General features: G+C 44.6%; 1 protein-coding gene and 1 pseudogene across 16 annotated transcripts in view; both read right to left on the minus strand.

Annotated features, from left to right (window-relative positions):
- Positions 1-2,124: 2,124 nt before the first annotated feature.
- CNOT10 (CCR4-NOT transcription complex subunit 10) overlaps positions 2,125-25,556 on the minus strand; it is a 99,921-nt gene continuing 76,489 nt past the window's right edge. For 14 of the 16 annotated variants that reach the window (XM_074030840.1, XM_015445000.2, XM_045387087.1 and 11 more), the window contains 6 exons: positions 17,711-17,824; positions 13,288-13,418; positions 11,646-11,681; positions 11,328-11,455; positions 5,802-5,877; positions 2,125-2,388 (listed from right to left, as the gene is read on the minus strand). In XM_074030840.1, coding sequence (XP_073886941.1) covers positions 2,234-2,388; positions 5,802-5,877; positions 11,328-11,455; positions 11,646-11,681; positions 13,288-13,418; positions 17,711-17,824 — 640 coding nt within the window. In that variant the 3' untranslated portion in view covers positions 2,125-2,233. The remainder of the gene's footprint in view (positions 2,389-5,801; positions 5,878-11,327; positions 11,456-11,645; positions 11,682-13,287; positions 13,419-17,710; positions 17,825-25,556) is intronic. The other 2 variants (XM_074030839.1, XM_074030836.1) reach the window with 1 other exon arrangement.
- LOC102121568 (protein SGT1 homolog) lies at positions 23,860-25,373 on the minus strand (annotated as a pseudogene).

The following is a 25,556-nucleotide window of genomic DNA, read 5'->3' on the forward strand; positions in this document are numbered from 1 at the left end:
CTGCATTCCACCGTGGGAGACAGAGTGAGACTCCGTCTAAAAAAAAAAAAAAAAGAAAAGAAAAGAATAATTCAGATAAAGTTTCAGATAAATCAGTGCTTCTCCACACACTTGTCTCTCTAGTTCTGAAACTGAGGTAACATGTAGATTCAGCTAGTGTGTCTCTGAACTAGGGAAGTGAAGGGTTGTGATGTTAAGGGATACTCCTAAATGGCAAGCTTTGATGAATCTACCAAACACCATCTTAACTAGGGGGACACCCAATTTATTAAAGGAAATCTACATTATCTTTTTTTGTTTGTTTGTTTGAGATAGGGTCTCACTCTATCAATCAGGCTGGAGTGCAGTGGTGCCAACATAGCTCACTACAGCCTTGAATTCCTAGGCTCAAACAATCCTCCCACCTCAGCCTCCAGAATAGCTAGGACTATTGGCATGGGCCACAATGTCTGGCTTTTAAAAATGTTTTAGAGGGCTGGGCGCGGTGGCTTACGCCTGTAATCCCAACACTTTGGGAGGCCGAGGCGTGCGTATCACAAGGTAAGGAGATGGAGACCACAGTGAAATCCCGTCTCTACTAAAAATACAAAAAATTAGCCAGGCATGGTGGTGGGCCCTTATAGTCCCAGCTACTCAGAAGGCTGAAGCAGGAGAATGGCATGAACCCAGGAGGCAGAGCTTGTAGTGAGCCGAGATTGAGCCACTGCACTCCAGCCTGGGCGACAGAGCAAGACTCCGTCTCAAAAAAAAAAAAAAAAAAAAAAAAAAAATTAAAGTTTTAGAGACAGAGTCTTGCTATGTTGCCCAGGCTGGTCTTGAACTCCTCAAGTGATCCTCCCGCCTTGGTCTCCCAAAACACTGGGATTATAGATGTGAGCCCCTGTACCCACTTGTACTGTTCTTTTCTCCCTACTCAATGTTAGTATATATCCATCCTATTGACAAGTTTTTCACTGTCAATCCCATAACACACAACTGTCTATTGGGAAAAAGCTATTAAATTCTTGTTTGCATTTGCAAAAGGGTTAGTAATGAACCTTGAACTGCCTGCTAACAGACTCCAGAACCTAGGAGAGTGAACAAGGCCAGTACACTGAACCCTGTTGTATTTGCACTTTTTAAGCAAATGATTCCTAACAGATCAGTTGTGTCTTTTTTTGACACTGTCTTGTTCTGTTGCCCAGGCTGGAGTGCAATGGTGTAATCTCAGCTCACTGCAACCTCCACCTCCCAGGTTCAAGTGATTTTCCTGCCTCAGCCTCCTGAGTAGCTGGGACTACAGGCATGTGCCACCACACCTGGCTAATTTTTGTATTTTTAGTAGAGATGGGGTTTCACCATGTTGGCCAGGCTGGTCTCGAACTCCTGAGCTCAAGGAATCTGCTTGCCTCAGCCTCCCAAAGTGCTGGGATTATAGGGATGAGCCACTGTGCCTGGCCCAGTTGTGTCTTCTTAACCAAATTTCTCAACACATTTTCTCGTCTTTTCAGTCATCACACTAGACATAAAACACATCAACTCTCTTTCCCTCCCCTTTACTCCCAGGTCAGCTTCTGAATTGGCTATCTACTGTTGATATTCTTCTTTGTCAATTTTTAAACATTAACACAAAACCTCAGATGCTAAAATAATCTAAGAGTCAAGAAAAGACTTCTGATAAAATTATGTTTTAATTGCCTATGGCATACATTACATAATGTCTCAAAATTAATAGTCTGGCTGAAATTAAGAAAAACAGCAGGCCGGGCGCGGTGGCTCAAGCCTGTAATCCCAGCACTTTGGGAGGCCGAGACGGGCGGATCACAAGGTCAGGAGATCGAGACCATCCTGGCGAACACGGTGAAACCCCGTCTCTACTAAAAAGTACAAAAAAACTAGCTGGGCGAGGTGGCGGGCGCCTGTAGTCCCAGCTACGCGGGAGGCTGAGGCAGGAGAATGGCGTAAACCCGGGAGGCGGAGCTTGCAGTGAGCTGAGATCCAGCCACTGCACACCAGCCTGGGCAACAGAGTGAGACTCCGTCTCAAAACAAAACAAAAAAAAAACAAAAGAAAACCAGCTGATGAGACCTAGTAAATCCTTAATTTTAAGTAAGCTTTTGGCAAAAAGTCAGGGGTAGAACCGTCTCAAAATTAACAGCCTTCACCATCTTTTATTCATTCTGCTGTGATACAAGTAAAATGGCCAGTAAATACTCCCCTGGGTCTCAGGTAACAGTTTTCCAAAAGCGAAGTATCACTTTCTCTGCACAGTGGTGAAAGCCGGCATTTGGATGGGCTGGATCGGGTGGACAGGCTGAAACACTGGCTTCTTTCTCACTTCAGAGTGTGTTTTCACTGCAGGGAGCAGCTGATTCCTTTTGATGATCTGTAAGGCCAGCTGAGTATTACCTATAAAAACACTTCCCGTTAAAAAAGCAAGCAACAATACTACCACACACAAAGCAAGCCATGAGAATCCTGCTAGGGAGGTAAAAGATGATCTAGAAGAGCCGTCATCTGCAGCCTTGGCTGTACACTGGAATCCCATAAAGCCTCCATCCTATCCCCAGAAATTCCAATTTAAGTGATGTAGGGCATGGCCCGGGCAATGGAACTTTTTTTTTTTTTTTTTTTTTTGAGACGGAGTCTCCCTCTGTCCCCAGGCTGGAGTGTAGGGGCACCATCTAGGTTCACTGCAGCCTCCGCCTCCCGGGTTCACGCCATTCTCCTGCCTCAGCCTCCCGAGTAGCTGGGACTACAGGCGCCCGCCACCACGCCCAGCTAATTTTTTGTATTTTTAGTAGAAACGGGGTTTCACCATGTTAGCCAGGATGGTCTCGATCTCCTGATCTCGTGATCTGCCCGCCTTGAACTCCCAAAGTGCTGGGATTACAGGCGTGAGCCACCGCGCCCGGCCAGGCAATGGAATTTTTAAAAGTTTCCCAGTGATTCTAAGGTACAGCCCAGATAGAGAACTTGTTATAGGTGGGCTGTATAAAAGAAACAATCAGCTCGGAGGGTTGGTTCACGTCTGTAACCCTAGCACTTTGGGAGGCCGAGGTGGGCAGATCGTCTGGGCTCAGGAGTTTGAGACCAGGTTGGGTAACATGGTGAAACCCTGTCTCTAGAAAAAATACAAAAATTAGCTGGGCGTGGTGGTGTATGTCTGTAGTCCCAGCTATGTGGGGGGCTGAGGCAGGAGGGCTGCTTGAACCTGGGAGGTCAAGGCTGCAGTGAGCTGAGATCACGCCACTACATTCCAGCCTGGGTGACAAACTGAGACCCTATCTCAAAACAAAAAACAATGAAACAGTCTAGGGCAATGCACTAACCCTAATCACATCTTTAAGGAGGCTAAGTCTGGCTGGGTGCCAGGCACTTAAGACCCCTTCTTCAGCTATTAAAAAAAAAGGGGAGCCTTGTAAGAGTTCCCATGGTCAACAAGGAGTTATGCCTTTGAACACTGGGTTTTCTTTGAGACAGAGTCTTGTTCTGCGGCCCAGGCTGGAGTGCAGTGGGGTGATTATGGCTCACTGCAACCTCCATCTCCGAGGTTCAAGCGATTCTCCTGCCTCAGCTTCCAGAGTAGCTGGGATTACAGGCATGAGCTACTGTGCCCAGCCTTTTTTTATTTTTTATTTTTTAAAAAAGAGACAGGGTCTCACTATGTTGCCCAGGCTGGAGTGCAGTGACTGTTCACAGGAGCAATACTGCACACTATAGCCTTGAACTCTTGGCCTTAAGCAATCCTCCTGCCTCAGCCTCCAGAGTAGCTAGGACTCCACGCCTGGCTGTGACTTCATTTCTGTCCCTTTTTTGTTTTTTGAGACAGAGTCTCGCTCTGTCGTCCAGGCTGGAGTGTGGTGGCACGATCTCCCTCCGCCTCCAGGATTCAAGCAATTCTCCTGCCTTAGCCTCCTGAGTAGCTGGAACTACAACTGCGTGCCAACACGCCCAGCTAATTTTGTGTATTTTTAGTAGAGACAGAGAAAATAACATTTATTTTCACCATGTTAGCCAGGATGGTCTCGATCTCCTGACCTCGTGATCCGCCCGCCTCGGCCTCCCAAGTGTTGGGATTACAGGCGTGAGTGAGCCACTGCACCCGGCCTAGTTCTGTCCCTTCTAATCTCTCTCATTCATGTCTCTTTTCTACTTCATGCTATCTCATATCTAGAGCCGACAGCCTTTCTTCTAGTGAGATACATCTTGCAGATCGTATATGCCCTAGAGGCATGACCTGAATTTATGTTTGAATAAATAATTCTCAGCAAGAACTGGCTTACTGTAAAACTTGTTAATATATGTGTTCAAAATACTATGGTGTACAACTCAAAGCAACTACAGTCTAACTCATGTTCTCAATTAGTCATTTAGCTGCCTATGAGAAAGGTTAATAGGGATTAATTATAATTAAGTGTCAGAAGTTATGATTCTGTATTTTCTCAGATAAAAGGAGATAAGCTTAACTTGTAAGGAGTATTTGTAGGATACCAAAAACTCCCCAACTATATCTATCAGTCAATCTATCTATCTAGATATAGATATTTTTTATTATTACTATTTGAGACAGGGTCTCACTCTGTTGCCCAGACTGGAGTGCAGTGGCGTGTCTCGGTTCACCGCAACCTCCCACCTCCCAGGCTCAAGCGATTCTTTTGCTTTAGCCTCCTGAATACCTGGGATTACAGGCGCGCACTAGCACGCCTGGCTAATTTTTGTATTTTTAGTAGAGATGGGGTTTCACCATGTTGGCTAGGCCAGTTTCAAACTCCTGACCTCAAATGATCCACCTGCGTCGGCCTCCCAATGCTGGGATTACAGGTGTGAACCACTGCGCCCGGCCCATTATTATTTGTTTAGACAAGGTCTCATTTTGGCATGATCTCAGCTCACTGCAGCCTCAACCTCCAGGGCTCAAGTGATCCTCCTATCTCAGCCTTCCGAGTAGCTGGAACTACAGGTGCACATCACCACACCCAGCTAATTTTTGTATTTTTTGTAGAGATGGGGTTTTGCCATGTTGCCCAAGTTGGTCTTAAACTCCTGGACTCTGGTGATCAGCCCACCTCAGCCTCCCAAAGTGCTGGTATTATAGGCATGCACCACTGCGCCCAGCTCCTAACTATATTTTTATGTAGAAGAATTTGATGGGTCATCCGCTCTGGCTCACTCCTGTAATCCCAGGATTAATTTACTAAAAATACAAAAATTAACCAGGCATGGTGGCGGGCACCTGTAATCCCAGCTACTTGAGAGGCTGAGTCAGGAGAATCTCTTGAACCTTGAACCCGGGAGGCGGAGGTTGCAGTGAGCTGAGATAGTGCCACTGCACTCTAGCCTGGGTGACACAGCATGACTCAATCTCAAAAAAAAAAAAAAAACAAAAACAAAAACAGAATTTGATGGGTCATATCTTCAAGGAAGGCAGTTTTGAATCTGAAGAGAAAAAACAGACATTAAAAATCCCAGCCTTGGCTGGGCATGGTGGCTTATGCTTGTCATCCCAGCTACTAGGGAGGGTAAGATGGGAGGATTGCTTGAGCCCATGAGTTTGAGAGCAGCCTGGGCAACAAAGCGAGACCACATCTCTACAAAAAATTTAAAAAAATTAGTTGGGCTCTGTGGTGTGCACCTGTAGTCCCAGTTACCTGGGAGGCTGAGGTGGGAAGGCTGCTTGAGCCCAGGAGTTTGGAGGCTGCAGTAAGCTCTGATGGTACCACTGCACTCCAGCCTGGGCAACACAGTGAGACCCTGTCCCCCAACCAAAAAATGTCGGGCTCGTTGAAGGGATACAGTCCTAAACAGAGAGAATTACTCACCATTCTGCAGCTCAAGGTAGACTGCCAGCAAGATGGCCTCAGGGGGCACCTCTTTAGGATGGATCATTGAAGCCGCCTTTGCTCAAAACAGAAAGATGCCCATGAAAAACCAACAGCTTAAGATACACACTCCAAGTACATCTGCCAACCAACAAGGTAACAAATTTATTCAAGCTCATTCCCTCGTGACTTCCTAGAGACTACCTGTTGTTTTGCTGTGATGAGCCTCAGCTCCTTTTGTCTTAAAACCTACCAATTAAGCTAGACATGTAATACTCTGGGTTTTGAGATGTGTGACTGGATACCCTGATACTACAATCAACCATGCAAGTCTGCTGGTGGCTTTCACAACAGACACACACAGTTGCATTTACATAAAAATCTGCAGGCCCATTTGTTTTCCTAAGTAACACCTCAGTATTATAAACTGTAAGTTGTCAATGTCAGGAATAACAATTCAAACGTAAATAGTAATACAGAAAAAATGTACCACATAGCATGTTTGGTGTCCCCATTCTTTTTTTTTTTTTTTTTTTTTTTTTTTTTTTTGAGACGGAGTCTTGCTCTGTAGCCCGGGCTGGAGTGCAGTGGCCGGATCTCAGCTCACTGCAAGCTCCGCCTCCCGGGTTTACGCCATTCTCCTGCCTCAGCCTCCCGAGTAGCTGGGACTACAGGCGCCCGCCACCTCGCCCGGCTAGTTTTTTGTATTTTTAGTAGAGACGGGGTTTCACCGTGTTAGCCAGGATGGTCTCGATCTCCTGACCTCGTGATCCGCCCGTCTCGGCCTCCCAAAGTGCTGGGATTACAGGCTTGAGCCACCGCGCCCGGCAGTGTCCCCATTCTTAAGGACTGAAACACAGTACAATTTAGTCCAATAAAATAATTTACTAGTTTAGGCACCATGCTGCCCTTAGATCTGAGAAAGAGCCGCAGCATCGGCCAGCAGTTTCTCTCTGATCCAGTCCTGAGAAAAGAAGCCTGAACTGCTCTGGACAAAAGTGCTGAAATTACAGGTTTATTTCTTCAGTCTGGGCCTCTTTGGGTTATAGCCAAAATATTCCTCACCTTATTATCAACTTGTATTTCCCCATCTAGTTTTAGTTGCTCATTGCTTCCAGACAGCTCTGCCTCTTCTCTTAATCTAATCAGATAATGGACTTCTACAAATACTTACTGACCAGAGGTGGGTATGGAGATAAGTCAGGGACTTCCCCTGATAATAAACAACCATGCAAATAACTAACAGTAATCCAAACAAAGTTACATAAATACCAGGGAGAAAGGCAGTGAATGTGCTGTGAATATGGAAAGAAAAGAAGTTTCTTTCAAATAGAGCTTTGGGGTAATGGAGGCCTGCTTTAGTCCTTGCAGGGTAGATATCTCATAGGCAGAAAATGGGGAGAAATGGTACTGAAGGTCTAAGTAGAAGCTTGAATGTGGGAGATGTTGGGGAGAACCAGAAACGTGTACTAGGTTGGTTTCTGGCAGCATCAGGAGAAATCCCAGACTAGTGGGGCATCTTGCCCAGAGCACGTGCTTCTAAGAAGTTCCTCATGAATGAGGTGGGGGAGCTTTTATTCCTCTCGCCACATCACTGAGGTATAACAACTCTTTTCAGAAAATGAAATTTTATACATCTAAGCCTAGCTTTCTAGGTAAGCTGTATAGGCAAGATTGTCTTTACACCATTTTGTGGATTTTTTTTTGAGACGGAGTTTTGCTCTTGTTGCCCAGGCTGGACTGCAACTGCACGGTCTCGGCTCATTGCAACCTCTGCCTCCTGGGTTCAAGCTATTCTCCTGCCTCAGTCTCCTAAGTAGCTGGGATTACAGGCTCCTGCCACCATGCCCGGCTAATTTTTTGTATTTTTAGTAGAGATGGGGTTTCACCATGTTGTCCAGGCTGGTCTTGAACTCCTCACCTCAGATGATCCACCCGCCTTGGCCTCCCAAAGTGCTGGGATTACAGACATGAGCCACTGTGCCAGGCCCATTTTGTGGATACTAAAATCTCTATTTTCCATCCAAGTGGCTAGTAACACATTTTATTTACTATTTTTTGCAATGACTAGTCTGAAGCTTTTTTTAAAATACAAGAATTCAAGACAACATCTTTATGATACTTAATGGCATTTTGCTTACTGGCTGTTCAGAATGGTTAGCAGTGGGCAGGCAACCTTGGAAACATCTACTCGGAGCCCTTTCCAACTCTTCACATTACTGTTCTTCCCTCCCAGGCAGGGTGGGCCTCCCAATTAACAAAGTTCCAGCCATTGGATTAACCTAAAAACCAAGGGACCAAAACAAGACCCCCTTCAGACCCCGAACCAGGCCTGACCCCATCTGTCTCTCCCAGCGTGGCAGCAGCCATGGCCACCTGCTGTATGAGAACCTGAGCTGGACTGTACACACTGTAACTTTAGATCAAAAGCTCTGTTTGCTGCAGTGATTGGGGTCTGGGGGCACTTTGAGAGGGGCTGTTAAACACCCTAGCCTTGCTACTGGGAAGACTGAAACATTGTAACTCTTACTGGTTTAACTCATACACTCAATGCCTAGATAGTATCAAACATGTTACCCTGGACAGTCTGTGACTTAACTTGTCTGATTTGGGATCAGACATGCTGACCAGATGCCATTAAGTTGACTAAATAGAATTTGTAGTTATTTTCCACATGGTAAAGCATCATCACTTCTAGGCACAACAAGGTTGCTTACATAAGCAGGAACCTATGTGAAAGTCACATAGGCTTTTTTTTTTTTTTTTTTTTTTTTTGAGACGGAGTTACGCTCTTGTTGCCCAGGATGGAGTGCAACGGCACGATCTCGGCTCACTGCAACCTCCGCCTCCTGGGTTCAAGCAATTCCCCTGCCTCAGCCTCCCGAGTAGCTGAGCTTACAAGCATGAGCCACCACGCCCAGCTAATTTTTGCATTTTTAGTAGAGACAGGGTTTCTCCATGTTGGTCAGGCTGGTCTCAAACTCCCGACCTCAGGTGATCTGCCCGCCTCAGCCTCCTAAAGTGCTGGGATTCCAGGCGTGAGTCACCGCGTCTGGCTGAAAGCCACCCTATCTCCTGAGAAGAGGTTTAATTTCAACTTGAGTTGCTGTGGCAAGCATGTGGGGATGTGGGCCTTCTCAAGTGCTGCTGGAGAATGGACCATTTGATACAAACTTTCTAGATCAGAAGTCTTAAAATCCTGCATACCCTCTGAATTGCGTGGCAATTCCCTTTTTAGGAAGGTGTCTCCTAACTGCAAAGGTCTACAAACAAGGGCAAGGTTGTAGCATGTCTGCTTATTTGCAGTCTTATTCCCATGGATTAGCTCAGAAGTAAGTACTCAACAGATATTTGCTGGATGAATGTCCTTTTGAGGAATTATTTCTAATTTTGTGAGATTCCTCTGGGGCTGCCAATGGTGATACCTAGTCCCCTACGACAGGTATGGCTCCATGCCCATGACTGGTCCAGGGATTGGCAGGTGACCTAAAGAGATCCAATCAAAATCTTCCTTGAAGCTTCATGATGCACCATTTCAGCGGTAGAATTCAGAGGTTTATTTTAGTTATGTATTGCTGGCAGCTTTCTTTTTTTTCTTTCTTTTTTTTTTGAGATGGAGTCTCGCTCTGTCGCCCAGGCTGGAGTGCAGTGGCACAATCTTGGCTCACTGCAAGCTCTGCCTCCCGGGTTCACGCCATTCTCCTGCCTCAGTCTCCCAGGTTGCTGGGACTACAGGTGTCTGCCACCACGCCCAGCTAATTTTTTGTATTTTTAGTAGAGACGGGGTTTCACCATGTTAACCAGGATGGTCTCGATCTCCTGACTTCAGGATCTGCCTGCGCTGGCCTCCCAAAGTGCTGGGATTACAGGCGTGAGCCACCGCGCCCGGCCTTGCCAGCAGCTTTCTTTAGTATGTATGGAGTTTCTCTAGTATTGGCTTTCTGAAAGGTGGATTTATAATTCACTTTTTTTTTTTTTTTTTTGAGACAGAGTCACACTCTGTTGCCCAGGCTGGAGTGCAGTGGCACGATCTTGGCTCACTGCAAGCTCCGCCTCCTGGGTTCACGCCATTCTTCTGCCTCAGCCTCCCGAGTAGCTGGGACTACAGGTACATGCCACCACGCCTGGCTAATTTTTTTGTATTGTTAGTAGAGATGGGGTTTCACCGTATTAGCCAGGATGGTCTTGATCTCCTGACCTCAGGATCTGCCCGCCTTGGCCTCCCGAAGTGTTGGGATTACAGGTGTGAGCCACTGCGCCCAGTCTATAATTCACTTTTTGAAAAAAAGATTTACACAACTTAAAATTTAAAAGCATAAGAGTATACACTGAAAAGTCTCCCGTTCTACTGCTCCAGCCATGTAGTATTCATCCTGCCACCCCTACAACTAATATTCACAGTTTCTTGGTGTGTCCTTTCAGAGATCTTTTATGCATGTATACAGGGTTGTACAGAAACTGTTTCACACCTTGCTGTTTTCATTTAGTATGTCTTGGACATCTTTCAATTTAGTACCCAGAGTTTATAGCTGCATTGTCTTCAACTGTACAGATGCACTATTATTTATATAAGTGATCTGTTAGACAGTTTTCCATCTTTTGGAATTTTAATAATTAAAACTGTCAAGTTACTCCTTCGTTTTTTTTTTTTTTTTTTTTTTTTTTTGGGACAGGGTCTTGCTCCAGTTGCCCCGGCTGGAATGCAGTGGCATGATCTTTGCTCACTGCAGCCTTGACCTCCCAGGCACAGGTGATCCTCCTACCTCTGTCTCCTAAGTATCTGGGACTACAGGAATGCACTACCATGCCTGGCTAATTTTTGGTATTTTTAGTAGAGCTATGGTCTCATTATGTTGCCCAGGCTGGTCTCAAACTGCTGGACTCAAGTGATCTGCCTGTCTCAGCCTCCCAGAGTGTGGGTGAGCCACTGTGCCTGGCCCCAAGTTACTTTTTATTCTGTTGATTTGAAATTTAAACATTCTTTTTTTTTTTGAGACAGAGTCTCGCTCTGTTGCCCAGGTTGGAGTGCAGTGGCGCGATCTTGGCTCACTGCAACCTCCGCCTCCCGGATTCAAATGATTCTCCTGCCTCAGCTTCCTTAGTAATTGGGACTACAGGCACGTGTCACCAACCTGGCTAATTTTTGTATTTTTTAGTAGAGATGGGGTTTCACCATATTGGCCAGGCTGGTCTCAAACTTCTGACCTCATGATTTGCCCACCTCAGCCTCCCAAAATGCTGGGAGGCATGAGCCACCGTGCCCGGCAAAAAAAAAAAAAAAAAAAAAAAAAAAAAAAAAAAAATTAAGTAAAATCATCAAGAAAAACTCTTCATTAAGTGTCTAGGTTAATTTACAATGCTGATCAGTTGTTTATGTTGCAAGAATATTTTTAAATCTGGGAAAGTGATATTCCAATGTTTAACAAACTGACCAGATGCCTCAAACAAAATAACAAAAAAAATATATAAACCTCAAACTTGTGTTGGCTGCTTTACAAGGTTCAGTTCCTCCCAGTCTGGACTCACCTGGTGGAGACACTTTCGGGCTTTGTCATATTCGCTCCTCAGGCAGTAAGCACTGCCAAGGTTGAACAGCATCACAGTCCTGGCAGAGTTGACGGAACTGGGGTAGCACTGAGGGGCCCGCTTCCCAGCTGAGGAAAAAGAGTGTAGACACTGGTGAAGAGGCTGTGCAAACAACAAAGGAGCAACCCCACCTATTGCCTTGAGGAGCCACTCAGCACAGCAGTATTCCTCAGGCAGAAAAACGAACATAGAAGATTTAGAGTCTAATTTTTGGAATGCAGGCCAGGCTACTTAAGTATCACAAAACTTCTTACTTACAGGATTCCATTGCTTCATTTTCACCTTTGTCTGATCCTACAAAAACATGAAAATAAATCTGAGGGGCAGAACAACAGAGCATATTTTCTTTTTTTTTTCCTCAGGCTCAGAAGGCAAAGGGCATATTTTCTTTCCTTTTCTTTTTTTTTTTTTTTTTTTGAGACGCAGCCTCGCTCTGTTGCCCTGGCTGGAGTGCGGTGGCACGATATCGGCTCACTGCAACCTCCACCTCCTGGGTTCAAGCGATTCTCCTGCCTCAGCCTCCTGAATAGCTAGGATTACAGGCATGCGCCACCACGCCTGGCTAATTTTTGTATTTTTAGTGGAGACGGGGTTTCACCATGTTTGTCAGGCTGGTTTGTTTGTTTTTTTTTTGGAGATGGAGTTTTGCTGTTGTTGCCGCCCCAGGCCGGAGTGCAATGGTGCGACTCACTGCAACCTCCGCCTCTTGAGTTCAAGTGATTCTCTGGCCTCAGCCTCCTGAGTAGCTGGGATTACAGGGGCATACCACCATGCCTGGCTAATTTTGTATTTTTAATAGAGACAGGGTTTCACCATGTTGGTCAGGCTGGTCTTAAACTCCTGACCTCAGGTGATCCACCCACCACGGACTCCAAAAGTGCTGGGGTTACAGGCGTGAGCCACTGTGCCCAGCCGAGAGCATATTTTCTAAAAACCTAACTTTCTTTATGAAATGGAAATTTAATATAAAGCAATTTATTTACTTTTCACGTAGTGGAGATTCCATTAAAAGATGTCAGAATGCTACCACCCCACTACCATCTCAAACCTGAGCACTAATCTTGAGTAAAGTGAATGTCATACAGCTTAAATTATTTAATTTTTTTTTTTTTTTCCCAGACAGACTGTCACTCTGTCACCCAGGCTGGAGTGCAGTGGCGTGATCTTGGCTCACTGCAACCTCCACCTCCTGAGTTCAAGCGATTCTCCTGTCTCAGCCTCCTGAGTAGCTGGGATTACACACACGTGCCACCATGTCCCAGTAATTTTGTATTTTTGGTAAAGACGGGGTTTCACTATGTTGGCCAGGCTGGTCCTGAACTCCTGACCTCAGGTGATCTGCTCACCTCGGCCTCCCAAAGTGTTGGGATTAGAGGCATGAGCCACCACGCCTGGCAATTATTTAAAAATTTAGCAATGATTTAAAACAAACTTTTCTCTCCTTATTTTTAAAATAGAGACAGGGTCTCACTAGGTTGCCCAGGCTGGTCTCGAACTCCTGGGCTCAAGTGATCCTCCTGCTACTGCCTCCCGAAGTGCTGGGATTACAGGTGTGAGCCACTGCGCCCGGCCTGAAACTGACTCTTGAATGCAGTATTTTTACGCCCCTGTGGATTTTAGAATCACTCCAAAGGAAAACAAATAAACAGTATCAGAACCACATTAACCATTCTAACAGTACCAGCCTTTCAAAAGTGAAAATTTAGACAATGTGACCATTAACTCTCAGGTCTACTTAGCAAACAACTGCTACAAAGTAAATACAAACAAAAATGTGGAAAGCCGACCTAAAACTTTTCTCCTCATTACCACCATGCCCTGAAATTTCCACACATCCTGAATTATGACAGGAAGGAAATGGAAACAGTGACCAGTTCGGATCAAAGGTGTCCTCATTAACCTTGGTCCTGCTCATTTGAAGAGATCCCTAAGGAGACATCAGTGACGTTCTCCGGGTTCAAGTGAGTAATGGCATCAGATATCCTGTCGAGAGAGATGAGGGCTTCTGCAGCATATAAATGTCCCAAAAACCTAAAATGAAAAAACAGATTCCAAACTGAAAAGTACAACACTACAAAAATACCCAATGTAAAATAATGCTGGGTATATTATGTTATTATACACTGGATATATGTCTCATATTTCATGTCCTTAAATTGAAATCTAAATTTATTTAGGTAAAACGAATCAACTGGCTGGGTATAGTGGCTCATGCCTTTAATCTCAACACTTCAAGAGGCCTAGGTGGGTGGACTGCTTGAGCCCAGTGGGCAACATGGCAAAACCCTGTCTCTACAAAAAAAATACAAAAACTAGCTGGGCGTGGTGCTATATGCCTGTAGTCTCAGCTACTCAGGAGGCTGAAATGGGAGAATCACTTAAGCCTGGGAGACTGAGGCTGCAGTGAGCGGTGATCATGCTGTACCTCAGCCTGAATGACACAGTGAGACGCCGTCTCAAAAATAAATAAATAAATAAATAAAAATAAAGAGTTACTTGACGGGTGTGGTGGCTCATGCCAGTAATCCCAGCACTTTGGGAGGCCAAGACGGGCGGATCACGAGATCAGGAGATTGAGACCACCCTGGTTAATATGGTGACACCCCGTCTCTACTAAAAATACAAAAAATTAGCTGGGCGTGGTGGCGGGTGCCTGTAGTCCTAGCTACTAGGGAGGCTGAGGCAGGAGAATGGCGTGAACTCAGGAGGCGGAGCTTGCAGTGAGCCGAGGTCACGCCACTGTACTCCAGCCTGGGCGACAGAGCGAGACTCTGTATCAGAAAAAAAAAAAAAGAGTTACTTAAATTTTATCTCTTTAAAAACATCTTAAGGCTGGGTGTGGTGGCTCATGTGTGTAATCCCAGCACTTGGGAGGCAGAGTGTGAGGACTACTTGAGCCCAGGAGTTCAAGGCTACAGTAAGCTATGATTGTGCCACTGCACTCCAGCCTGGACCATGGAATGAGACCCTGTCTCTAAAAAAATATATAAGTACTATAACAATTTTCATATTAGCTAAGTAGAACAAAGTATACATATCAATTCAGAAAGTAGTTCGCAATTGGCAAATTTATGCTGTTCTATAGAGAGAGATCCAAGAATAGATGCCCGTGTGTAGAGCATGAGAATCAGATTCCTCCAGTCTCCGCTGCTGGAAGAGTCTAAAAGCACCAGAGCGCCAGATCAGATTCTATTTGAAAGGTTTCGTGCTTTCGCATCATCTATTTTATCCCCATGAATGCCAGGTCAGACGCACACCCTCCTGGCTTACAACAGCCTACTTCTTCCAGTCTCTTACTTTGAGCCATTTTCCTGATGATCACCTGATGGAATTTTTCAAAATTAAAATAGCCTTAGACATACTTCATCCCTGCTAAAAATGTGTCTCTCTCTCTCTCTTTTTATTTTTCTTTTTGAGATGGAGTCTCTTGCTGTGTTGCCAGGCTGGAGTGCAATGGCACGATCTTGGCTCACTGCAACCTCTGACTCCCTGGTTCAAGGGATTCTCCCATCTGAGCCTCCCGAGTATCTGGGATAACAGGCACATGCCACCATGCCCGGGTAATTTTTTGTATTTTTAGTAGAGACGGGGTTTCACCATGTTGGCCAGGATGGTATCAATCTCCTGACCTCATGATCCATCCACCACGGCCTCCCAAAGTGCTGGGACTACAGGCGTGAGCCACCACGCCTGATTTTTTTTTTTTTTAACTGGGGACCTTCTGATCTGCTCAAAATCTTAATGACTTTCTACATAAGAACAACACAAACTAAACTTTTACAGTTTTAAAGCTCTCCAGGTTTGGCGTGGTGGCTCACACCTGTAATTCCAGCACTTTGGGAGGCCGAGACGGGCAGATCACCTGAGGTCAGGAGTTTGAGACCAGCCTGACCAACATGGAGAAACCCCGTCTCTACTAAAAATACAAAATTAGCTGGGAGTGGTGGTACATGCCTGTAATCCCAGCTACTTGGGAGGATGAGGCAGGAGAATCGCTTGAACCCAGGAGGTGGAAGTTGTGATGAGCCAAGATCACACCACTGCACTTCAGCCTGGGCAATAAGAGCAAATACAAAAACTAGCCAGGCACGGTGGCTCATGCCTGTGAAACTCCATCTCAAAAAAAGAAAAAAAAAAAAAAAATTAGCAGGGCATAGTGGCGTGCGCCTGCAATCCCAGCTACACAGGAGGCTGAGGCAGGAGAATCGCTTGAACCGGGGAGGCAGAGGTTGCAGTGAGCTGAGATCATGCCACTGCACTCTAGCCTAGGTGACAGAGTGAAACTCTGTCTCGAAAAAAGAAAAAAAAATTAGCCGGATGTGGTGGTGGGCTCCTGTAGTTCCAGCTACTCGGGAGGCTGAGGCAGGAGAATCACCTGAACCCAGATAGCAGAGGTTGCAGTGAGTTGAGATTGCGCCACTGCACTCTAGCGTGGGTCACAGAGAGAGACTCAGTCACACACACACACAAAGTCCAGTTCTCTCATAATGGCCGTATACACCACAATCTGAACACCAGCAGGAGCTGCAATTCCCAACATTGGTATTTTGAGTTGGGCAATGGTAAGAATGGAAGGTACTTTAGAGGCAACCCAAATGCCTTGAACTGAAAATTAGGATCTTCCCCATCTCCAAGCCTGAATATTGGACAAGATTTTCTTGCAGAAGAGCAGGAGTTCCCTTATATTTGAATTGTGACAAAGTCTCTTATATTGTTGAATGATTTCTTAGTACTTTTTTTTTGAGATGGAGTCTCACTCTGTCACCCAGTTTGGAGTACAGTGGTACAGTCTCGGCTCACTGCAGCTTCTGCCTCCCAGGCTCAAGCAATTCTCGTGCCTCAGCCTCCTGAGTAACTGGGATTACAGGAGTGCGCCCCCATGCCTGGCTAATTTTTGTATTTTCAGTAGAGATGGGGTTTCACCATATTGGCAAGGCTGGTCTCCAACTCCTGACCTCAAATGATTTGCTGCGTAGGCCTCCCAAAGTGCTGGGATTACAGGTGTGAGCCACCGCGCCTGGCCTTAATTACCTTTTTTTTTTTTTTTTAAAAAAAAAAGCACTAGGTATGTCTGGGGATCACTAAAAAGCAAAAGAGTAAGTAGTTATATTTCGGCATTTATAAGTATATACCTATACGATGAATGAAAGAACAACTGTTCTAATGTTATGCAGAATACTCGTGGCTTTTGATAAAATTTCCAGGATCAGCACCACACAAAAATTTCAAGCTGTATGCAGTTTATTTTTATTTTTTTGAGAGGGAGTCTTGCTGTGTCACTCCGCCTGGAGTACAATGGTGCAACCTTGGCTCACTGCAACGTCCGCCCCCCAGGCTGAAGTGATTCTCCTGTTTCAACTTCCCGAGTAGCTGGAATTATGGACGCCTGCAACCACACCTGGCTAATTTTAATATTTTTAGTAGAGATGGGGTTTTACCATGTTGGCTGGGCTGGTCTGGACCACAAATGATCTGCCTACCTCGGCCTCCCAAAGTGCTGGGATTACAGACATGAGCCACCACATCTGGCCTGTATTTTACTCAATTTTGATAAAAGAAAAAGATAACGTGCTTTGGAAAATTTTAGAATGACAATGATATTAACGAAGAAGTATTTGGAGTCTCACTAAAACTAGCTCATTTTGGAATGATACAGTAGCTTGGAAAGATATTTTAAAATTCTTGTCTATTTATTTTATTATTAATATTATTTTTGAGACAGAATCATGCTTTGTAGCCTAGGCTAGAGTGCAGTGGTGTGATCTTGGCTCACTGCAATTTCTGCCTCCTGGGTTCAAGCAATTCTCCTGCCTTAGCCTCCTGAGTAGCTGGGACCACAGGCACCTGCCACTATGCCCAGCTAATTTTTTGTATTTTTAGTAGAGGCGGGTTTCACCATGTTGGCCAGGCTGGTCTTGAACTCCTGACCTTGTGATTTGCCTGCCTTGGCCTCCCAAAGTGCTGGGATTACAGGCGTAAGCCACTGTACCTGGTCCCTCAAAGTAGATTTACCACATTGACCAAACTCCTTTTTTGTAGGTCTTCTCCCTGAGGACTTGACTTATTTGGGGAATTAAAGTGCTGCAGTGAAGCCTAGAAGTGGACACTAGAGTCCGAAGTTTTTGTCTCCTAATGCTCAGTACAGCACAAGTGAAAACATTTTCACTGCTGAGGCATGGCTTAAAAAAAGTTCATTTAAACAGCTGCTTTCCTTACAAATATATATTCCACTGGAAGAATAAAAAGAAGCAACATAAACCACAAACCAAGGAGAAACCTCAAAACAAAAGAAACCAGGGACACACAGGGCAAGTCACACTTACTTAAGAGATCCTGACAGCTTGGGCTGCTGAAGAAGTTTATCTGCATGATTCAAAGCCATAAGGTTATCACCCAAAGCCAGAGCCACATAGGCACTGCAAGCAAGTATGGAGCACCTACAACACAAAAGGGAAGGGGCCGAAAATCTCATTTTAAAAATTGATAATGGTTATATTTGCTAAATAGGAAAAAAATGCCCTTTAACTGTGACAATCTGGACACCAGGAAAGAGGAGAGGAAGCCACAGTACTAATGGTAAGAATTAGATTGATGTATAAGACAATTCTGAAGCATAGTTTGGCTATTTACATAAGTCATCTTCGGCTTTCATCCAATTGACCCACATCGCCAACAAAATAACCAAATGGATTACAATACATAGCCTGTATGTATGTATGCATGCATGTATGTATGTATGTGTGTGTATACATATATATATAGAGAGCCTAATGAGAACTTACTTCCATAGAAGTTTGCTTTTAATAACCTAGGAATAAAGCTATAGAATCAGATCTTATTCTTTCTACATGTATTTGTGATATGCTAAGAAATAATTAACTTACTAAAGCATTCATTTACTCTAAATGTTCTTTTCTCAACCAATTAAGTCTACAGTTCTTGCTAAACAATAGTATCAAGAGTAACTAAAAAATTTTATTCACACAGTTACTATTTTTCTAAATGAATACTGAAGGAAAAAACAGGTTAAACAAACATATGTGAAGACAACATTTAAGTTACATTGATTTTTGCAAAGTTGGATTGGAAATCTAAGTTTCTATAATATTTGGTTTTCTACTTAACAGACAGCTCATTTAAAACAAGTCTGGTTAAAGACTTAACACTAATAGATCACTTGAATGTTAAACAACTGCTCCGCAAAGCAATCTTAAAATAAACGCTTGTCAAATAGAAATGAAGTCTGAATGGCGAACCACAAAAGACCTGACTCAGATACAGGGTTTTGAGTTATGTTTACAAATTACAATACACATATGTATCATTAAGTGCATTCAGGTTGTAATTTTAGTCTAAGGAAGAATGTAACCAGCATATCACCACAGAGTTTTAAAATGCTCTGAAATCCTCTGATTAGAAATGGCTCTTCCTATAAAAAGCACAGCTGGGCAAATTCAAAAGTATTCTGTTTCCTCTTCACTTGCTAACTTTTGGTTCCTAGAATCTTAGAAAACTACCCTAGAATTTGGTTCCCAGAATCTTAGAAAGGCAGCCCCTCAACTCTTAACGACACAGAAAAGTAGACTGGTCCTGGAGAAGCGTAAGGAAATTGAGGTTTATGCCTTATACTACCATGGGAGGGCTGAAAGACTGACTGTCTAGTGTGGTTCCTTAACTGATGTGGAAACTGAGACTCAAAGTGATTAAACATAGTCTTTAATTTACTGTGTGATTAGTTAGGACTAACATTTGACATTGTAGACTCCCAATCCGCTATTCTTCCCATCCAATCACATTGCTTCTTTATTAACTCACAAGACCACTTACAAAAAACACAGCAGAAAAGATTCTTGTACATTGTAATTTTTCTAAGTTCTAGGCATACACAACACAGGTATTCTAACTTCTCTTTTTAAACAGGAAGAAAAGTTTAATCCAAACACAAGTTTATATTTTGTCCCTGAGTATATAATTTTCAATCTGAACCTTGTTACAGAGGATAGTAATTTGAGAGCAAGCAAGCAGTGCCACTTCCAAAGGAATTTTCCTGGCAAGCCTACTATCAATATCTCTGGCTCTTCAACAGCTGGCTTTACCACCAAGGTTGTCCCATGGCCAGTCTCTACAATGAACCCTCTCCATGAAGGAAGACTCAGGGACCCGCGGCAGGAGGCTAGTTATCTCCCATCTTCAGAAGCATGTTAGTAGTTAAGTCCGTGTGGCAAGACTGGCGACTTCATTTCTCCTTTTGGCTTACTTGTATTTTTATTTTAAAATGGCAGTGACATTCATTCAAGAAGTATACTGAGTAACTACAACATATCAGATATGTACTGCTTACGAACAAAACTACAGACTATTAAAGGTCTGGTCTCCAGAGGCTCAAGAAGACCATTAGTGGCTGGGCACGGTGGCTCACGCCTGTAATCCCAGCACTTGGGAGGCTGAGGCAGGCGGATCACCTGAGGTCGGGAGTTCGAGACCAGCCTGACCAACATGGAGAAACCCCGTCTCTACTAAAAATACAAAATTGGCCGGGTGTGGTGGCACATGCCTGTAATCTAGCTACCCGGGAGGCTGAGGCAGGAGAATCGCTTGAACCTGGGAGGCGGAGGTTGCGGTGAGTTGAGATCGCACCATTGCACTCCAGCCTGGGCAACAAGAGTGAAACTCTGTTGCAAAAAAAAAAAAAAATTAGTTCAGGGCCCATGTGAATGACAGTCACAAAATTTAATATCCTTTTTTTTTTCTTTTTCTTTTGAGACGGAGTCTTGCTCTGTTGCCTGGGCTGGAGTGTAGTGGCGCAATCTTGGCTCACTGCAACCTCTGCCTCCTGGGTTCAAACTATTCTCCCGCCTCAGCTTCCCAAATAGCTGGGATTACAGGCGCCCGCCACCACGTCCAGCTAATTTTTTGTATTTTTTAGTAGAGACAGGGTTTCACTATGTTGGCCAGGCTGGTCTCAAACTCCTGACTTTGTGATCTGCCCGCCCTGGCCTCCCAAAGTGTTGGGATTATAGGCGTGAGCCACCGCGCCCAGCCCAATATCCATTTTCATATGTGACTCTGCCAAAGGTCAGTGTAAAACATAAGCTCCTTAAAAGCAGAAGCACACTTCTGTGGTTTCCTACACAGACTAGAGCAGTATCTCACATAGGCGGTAGGTGCTTAATAGGTATTTGTTAAAGAAACACAGCTTTCAACATTTTAAATCTGCTTCTCCAGACCCCCACCTTTCCTGTTGGTAGGTCACTTTGCTGATGAAGCCAACTCTTTTCCAGCTCCCACAAACAGGGGACTTTTCCTGCATGATCTAGGTCCTAGAGTCTAGGACAAGACCCACTTCAGGCAGGCTTGCTGGGAAATGCCTGCCCTGGCCTCTCCCGACAGTAGGTGGGCTATTACTGCTCCAGCCCACTGTCAAACCCACTTTGGGTCCAGAAATCAGTCATGTAAGATTTGCAGCAGGATTCTGTTTCCCAGGAAGCCCAAACTATAATTACGTACAATATAAAAATCTGCTTTCTTTAACTTCTAAATCAAAACAGGGTAAAAGACTCTATAAAAAATAATCATTCAATTAAAAGTTCTCAACTGTGAATATGAAACTTTAGGGCTGACATTGTGATTAAGAGCCATCAGGATTAAGCAAGTTTCGTTGCCCAAAACTCAAACCAACATTTATGTTCCCTTCTCTTGGTGCGTTACAATCCATCCCAACTCACCTCTCATCACTCTCACACTCATCCTCCTTTTCCTCTTAGAAACCACCACCACACTCTGCACAATTCCTGCAGACTGCTAACGCTAGAAGCATACATGGCTCTACTGAGCCCCCAGAGAATCACTTTACTTTTGATAGTTACTACTTAAAATATTGTCCCCACCCCCACTTCCTCGAGTCACTGTCCAATCTGCTTTACCAATCACTCAGTGGATCTGACAGTTCATCAGACTGGAAGAACTATACCTCAAGGGAAGAGACACTAGCTTTTCCCCCCTGTGGAGGATCTGACAAAACCCTACTCTCCCCTTCACATGCTGCAGGAACTAGCTCTAGGTCCCCAGAATGCCAACCCTTGGAAAAGAAGATAAAAAAAGAAGGAAAAAAAAAAAAAAAAGGAAATGAAAAGAGTAAACATTTTCTTCAAGCACCAAGTTACAACAAGCTATGCAAGACTGGGCATTAAAATTTGTCAAGCCATAGATCCTGTGAGTTAAAGAAATCTAAACCAAATATCTGAAATAGTTTAACCCTTATTAAAAAAGGCTAAAATGAGGGTAAATCCAGTCAGTCACCATTTGTCAAAGGAAAATAAATTTACAAAGTAGCTTCACAGCAAACATTTGAAAAATTTGCTTACAAAATCCAATAATGATACAAAAAGTTACTCAGGCGTGGTGGCACATGCCTGTAATCCCAGCTACTTGGGAGGCTGAGGCAGAAGAATCACTTGAACCTCGGAGGCGGAGGTTGCAGTGAGCCGAGATCATGCCATTGCATTCCAGCCTGGGAAACAAGAGCGAAACTCTGTCTCCAAAAAAACAAATAAATAAAAATGAAAATAAAAATAAAAAATCTAATAATGTAATTTTTTTTTTTTTTTTTGATATGGAGTTTTGTGCTTGTCACCCAGGCTGGAGTGCAATGGCATTATCTCTGCTCACTGCAACCTCTACTTCCCGGGTGCAAGCGATTCTCCTGCCTCAGCCTACCGAGTAGCTAGGACTACAGGGATGCACCACCACACCCGCCTAATTTTGTTGTTTTAGTAGAGATGGGGTTTCACCATATTGGCCAAGCTGGTCTCGAACTCCTGACCTCAGGTGATCTGCCTGCCTTGGACTCCCAAAGTGCTGGGATTACGGTCGTGAGCCACCGTATCCGGCCAATAATGTAATTTCTTTCAACAAACTGAATATGGGAAATTATATACTAAATATCTATATATTTTTTTGTAATGGTCCTTGGAGAGCAGGGCTACCCCACAGGCAGTATGCCCAGAGTAGCCGAGATTTTTAAATTTCAAAAGAGGCCAGGCACGGTGGCTCAGGCCTGTAATCCCAGAACTAAGGGAGGCTGAGGCAGGCGGATCACCTGAGATTAGGAGTTCGAGACCAGCCTGGCTAGCATGGTGAAATCCCGTCACTACTAAAAATACAAAAATTAGCTGGGCGTGGTGGTGTATGCCTGTAGTCCCAGTTACTCAGGAGGCCAAGTCAGGAAAATCGCTTGAACCCAGGAGGCAGAGGTTGCAGTGAGAGATCACGCCACTGCACTCCAGCCTGGAAAACACTGCAAGACTCTGTCTTGAAAAAAAAAAGTAAAATAAAATTTCTAAAGAAAAAAATTCATGGCTGGGCACGGTGGCTCAAGCCTGTAATCCCAGCACTTTGGGAGGCCGAGACGGGTGAATCACGAGGTCAGGAGATTGAGACTATCCTGGCTAACACGGTGAAACCCCTTCTGTACTAAAAAATACAAAAAACTACCTGGGCGAGGTGGCGGGCGCCTGTAGTTCCAACTACTTGGGAGGCTGAGGCAGGAGAATGGCATAAACCCAGGACGCGGAGCTTGCAGTGATCTGAGATCTGGCCACTGCACCCCAGCCTGGGCGACAGAGCCAGGCTGTCTCAAAAAAAAGAAAAGAAAAAAAATCATGCCAATTTGTCTACAATAATCCAAAAATGTTAAACTTGCCAACCTTCAACTTTTTTTTTTTTTTTTTTTTGAGACAGAGTCTGGCTCTGTGCCCCAGGCTGGAGTGCAGTGGCGCGATCTCAGCTCACTGCAAGCTCCGGCCCCCCGGGTTCACGCCATTCTCCTGCCTCAGCCTCCCGAGCAGCTGGGACTACAGGCGCCCGCCACCTCGCCCGGCTAATTTTCTTGTATTTTTAGTAGAGACGGGGTTTCACCGTGTTAGCCAGGATGGTCTCGATCTGACCTCGCGATCCGCCCGTCTCGGCCTCCCAAAGTGCTGGGATTACAGGCTTCAGCCACCGCACCCGGCCCAACTTTTTTATTTATTTTTTATTTTTATTTTTTAAATTTTTTTTGAGACGGAATCTCGCTCTGTTGCCCAGGCTGGAGTGCAGTGGCCGGATCTCAGCTCACTGCAAGCTCCACTTCCCGGGTCTAGGCCATTCTCCTGCCTCAGCCTCCCGAGTAACTGGGACTACAGGCGCCCGCCACCTCGCCCGGCTAGTTTTTTGTATTTTTTTAGTAGAGACGGGGTTTCACCGTGTTAGCCTGGCTGGTCTCGATCTCCTGACCTCGTGATCCGCCCGTCTCGGCCTCCCAAAGTGGTGGGATTACAGGCTTGAGCCACCGCACCCGGCCCCCCCACTTTTTTTTTTTTGAGATAGAGTTTTTTGCTCTTGTTGCTCAGGCTAGAGTGCAATAGCATGATCTTGGCTCACTGCAACCTCTGCCTCTCGGGTTCAAGCAATTCTCCTGCCTTGGCCTTCCAAGTAGCTGAGATTACAGGCCCACGCCCGGCTAATTTTTGTGGTTGTTTTTTTTTTTTTTTTTTTTTTTTTGTGAGAGCAAATTTATTTATTTAGTACTTTTTCCATTCCATATCATCAGGAGAATTGATTTCAACTTTCTTTTTACCTACATCAGACCAGTTGGGACTCAAAACTATACCACCAGACTCCATAAAGGATTTGTTCATGGCACATTTCATTTCATCAGAACCCTCTGAATAGATCTGCTGAAATAACGTTTAAAGCTGCATTTCCCTCCAACTTTTCATTCTTTTCTTCTTCTTTCATTTCACCCACTAATTTATCCCAGTTTCTTGTATAAGGACATGATGATGGCTATAGATAGGTTCTTTACACCTGCTATGAATCGTTTTGGCATAGGTACATCTCCTTGCCCCTCTAGCTTTTCCCATCTCACAGCCTCTGGCTTTTTCAGTTTAATTTCAATCTTTGTTGAAACTACTTTAAATGTGCTCTGTTCTGGTATTATAGGATGAAGTTCCAGTTTCAAATTGTAATCTTCCCCAGAAGGAAGTTTAACCAAAGCAGATAACTCTTTTTCTGAAAAGTCCACATTTATATCATTCTTCTGAACATTCTTGATCGTAAGTGTAATGACTACTTGAGATTGATAACAGTCACACTTTTTTTTTTTTTGAGACGGAGTCTCACTCTGTCGCCCAGGCTGGAGCGCAGTGGCCAGATCTTGGCTCACTGCAAGCTCCGCCTCCCGGGTTTACGCCATTCTCCTGCCTCAGCTTCCTGAGTAGCTGGGACTACAGGCGCCCGCCACCTCGCCCGGCTAGTTTTTTGTATTTTTAGTAGAGACGGGGTTTCACTGCATTAGCCGGGATGGTCTTGATCTCCTGACCTCGTTATCCACCCGTCTCGGCCTCCCTAAGTGCTGGGATTACAGGCTTGAGCCACCACACCCGGCCCACACTTGATTTTTGACTGATGAGTCCACACCTCAAGATTCTGAACCATTCTGAGCTTCTTGACATCTTTTAATCCAGACACTGAAATTAGCATCTGCACTATCTAATTTTTGTCCTTCTGTAAAAACTTCTAGGGCAGCAACATAGTTTTTTTCATAATATTCACATATTCCTTTTCTCAACATATCAGTGGAATTATTTGGATTGAGTTCGACAGACTTCTTTGCATCAGCAACAGCAACACAGTAATTCCCAAGAAGAATGTGACAATAAGCTCTTTGACATGAATATTGTGCATTATCTGGTTTGTTTCAAAGCCTTAGTCAGCTCCTCTAACGCTGCTTGGGGGTCCTCGTCTATTACAGCATCCAAGAAGCTTTGGAAAAACCTCTGGGATGTTGCAGGTCCTGCTGCAGCTGGTGCCATCTCTCATAGTCACTGTTGCTGCCGCCGGAGCTGCTACTATCGCGGTTACCACCTACGCCACTGCCCAAGGGGGAAACTTCTCAATTTTTGTATTTTTAGTAGAGAAGGGGTTTCTCCATGTTGGTCAGGCTGGTCTTGAACCCCCGACCTCAGGTGATCTGCCCACCTCGGCCTCCCAAAGTGCTGGGATTACAGGCGTGAGCCACCGCGCCCGGCCAACTTTCAACTCTTAACAGAAGTTTAGATGTTCAATTAGTTTTTTTTTTTTTTTTTTTTGAGACGGAGTCTTGCTCTGTCACCCAAGCTGGAGTGCAGT

Source organism: Macaca fascicularis, chromosome 2, assembly GCF_037993035.2.
Source record: "Macaca fascicularis isolate 582-1 chromosome 2, T2T-MFA8v1.1".
In the NCBI taxonomy this organism is placed as follows: domain Eukaryota; kingdom Metazoa; phylum Chordata; class Mammalia; order Primates; family Cercopithecidae; genus Macaca; species Macaca fascicularis.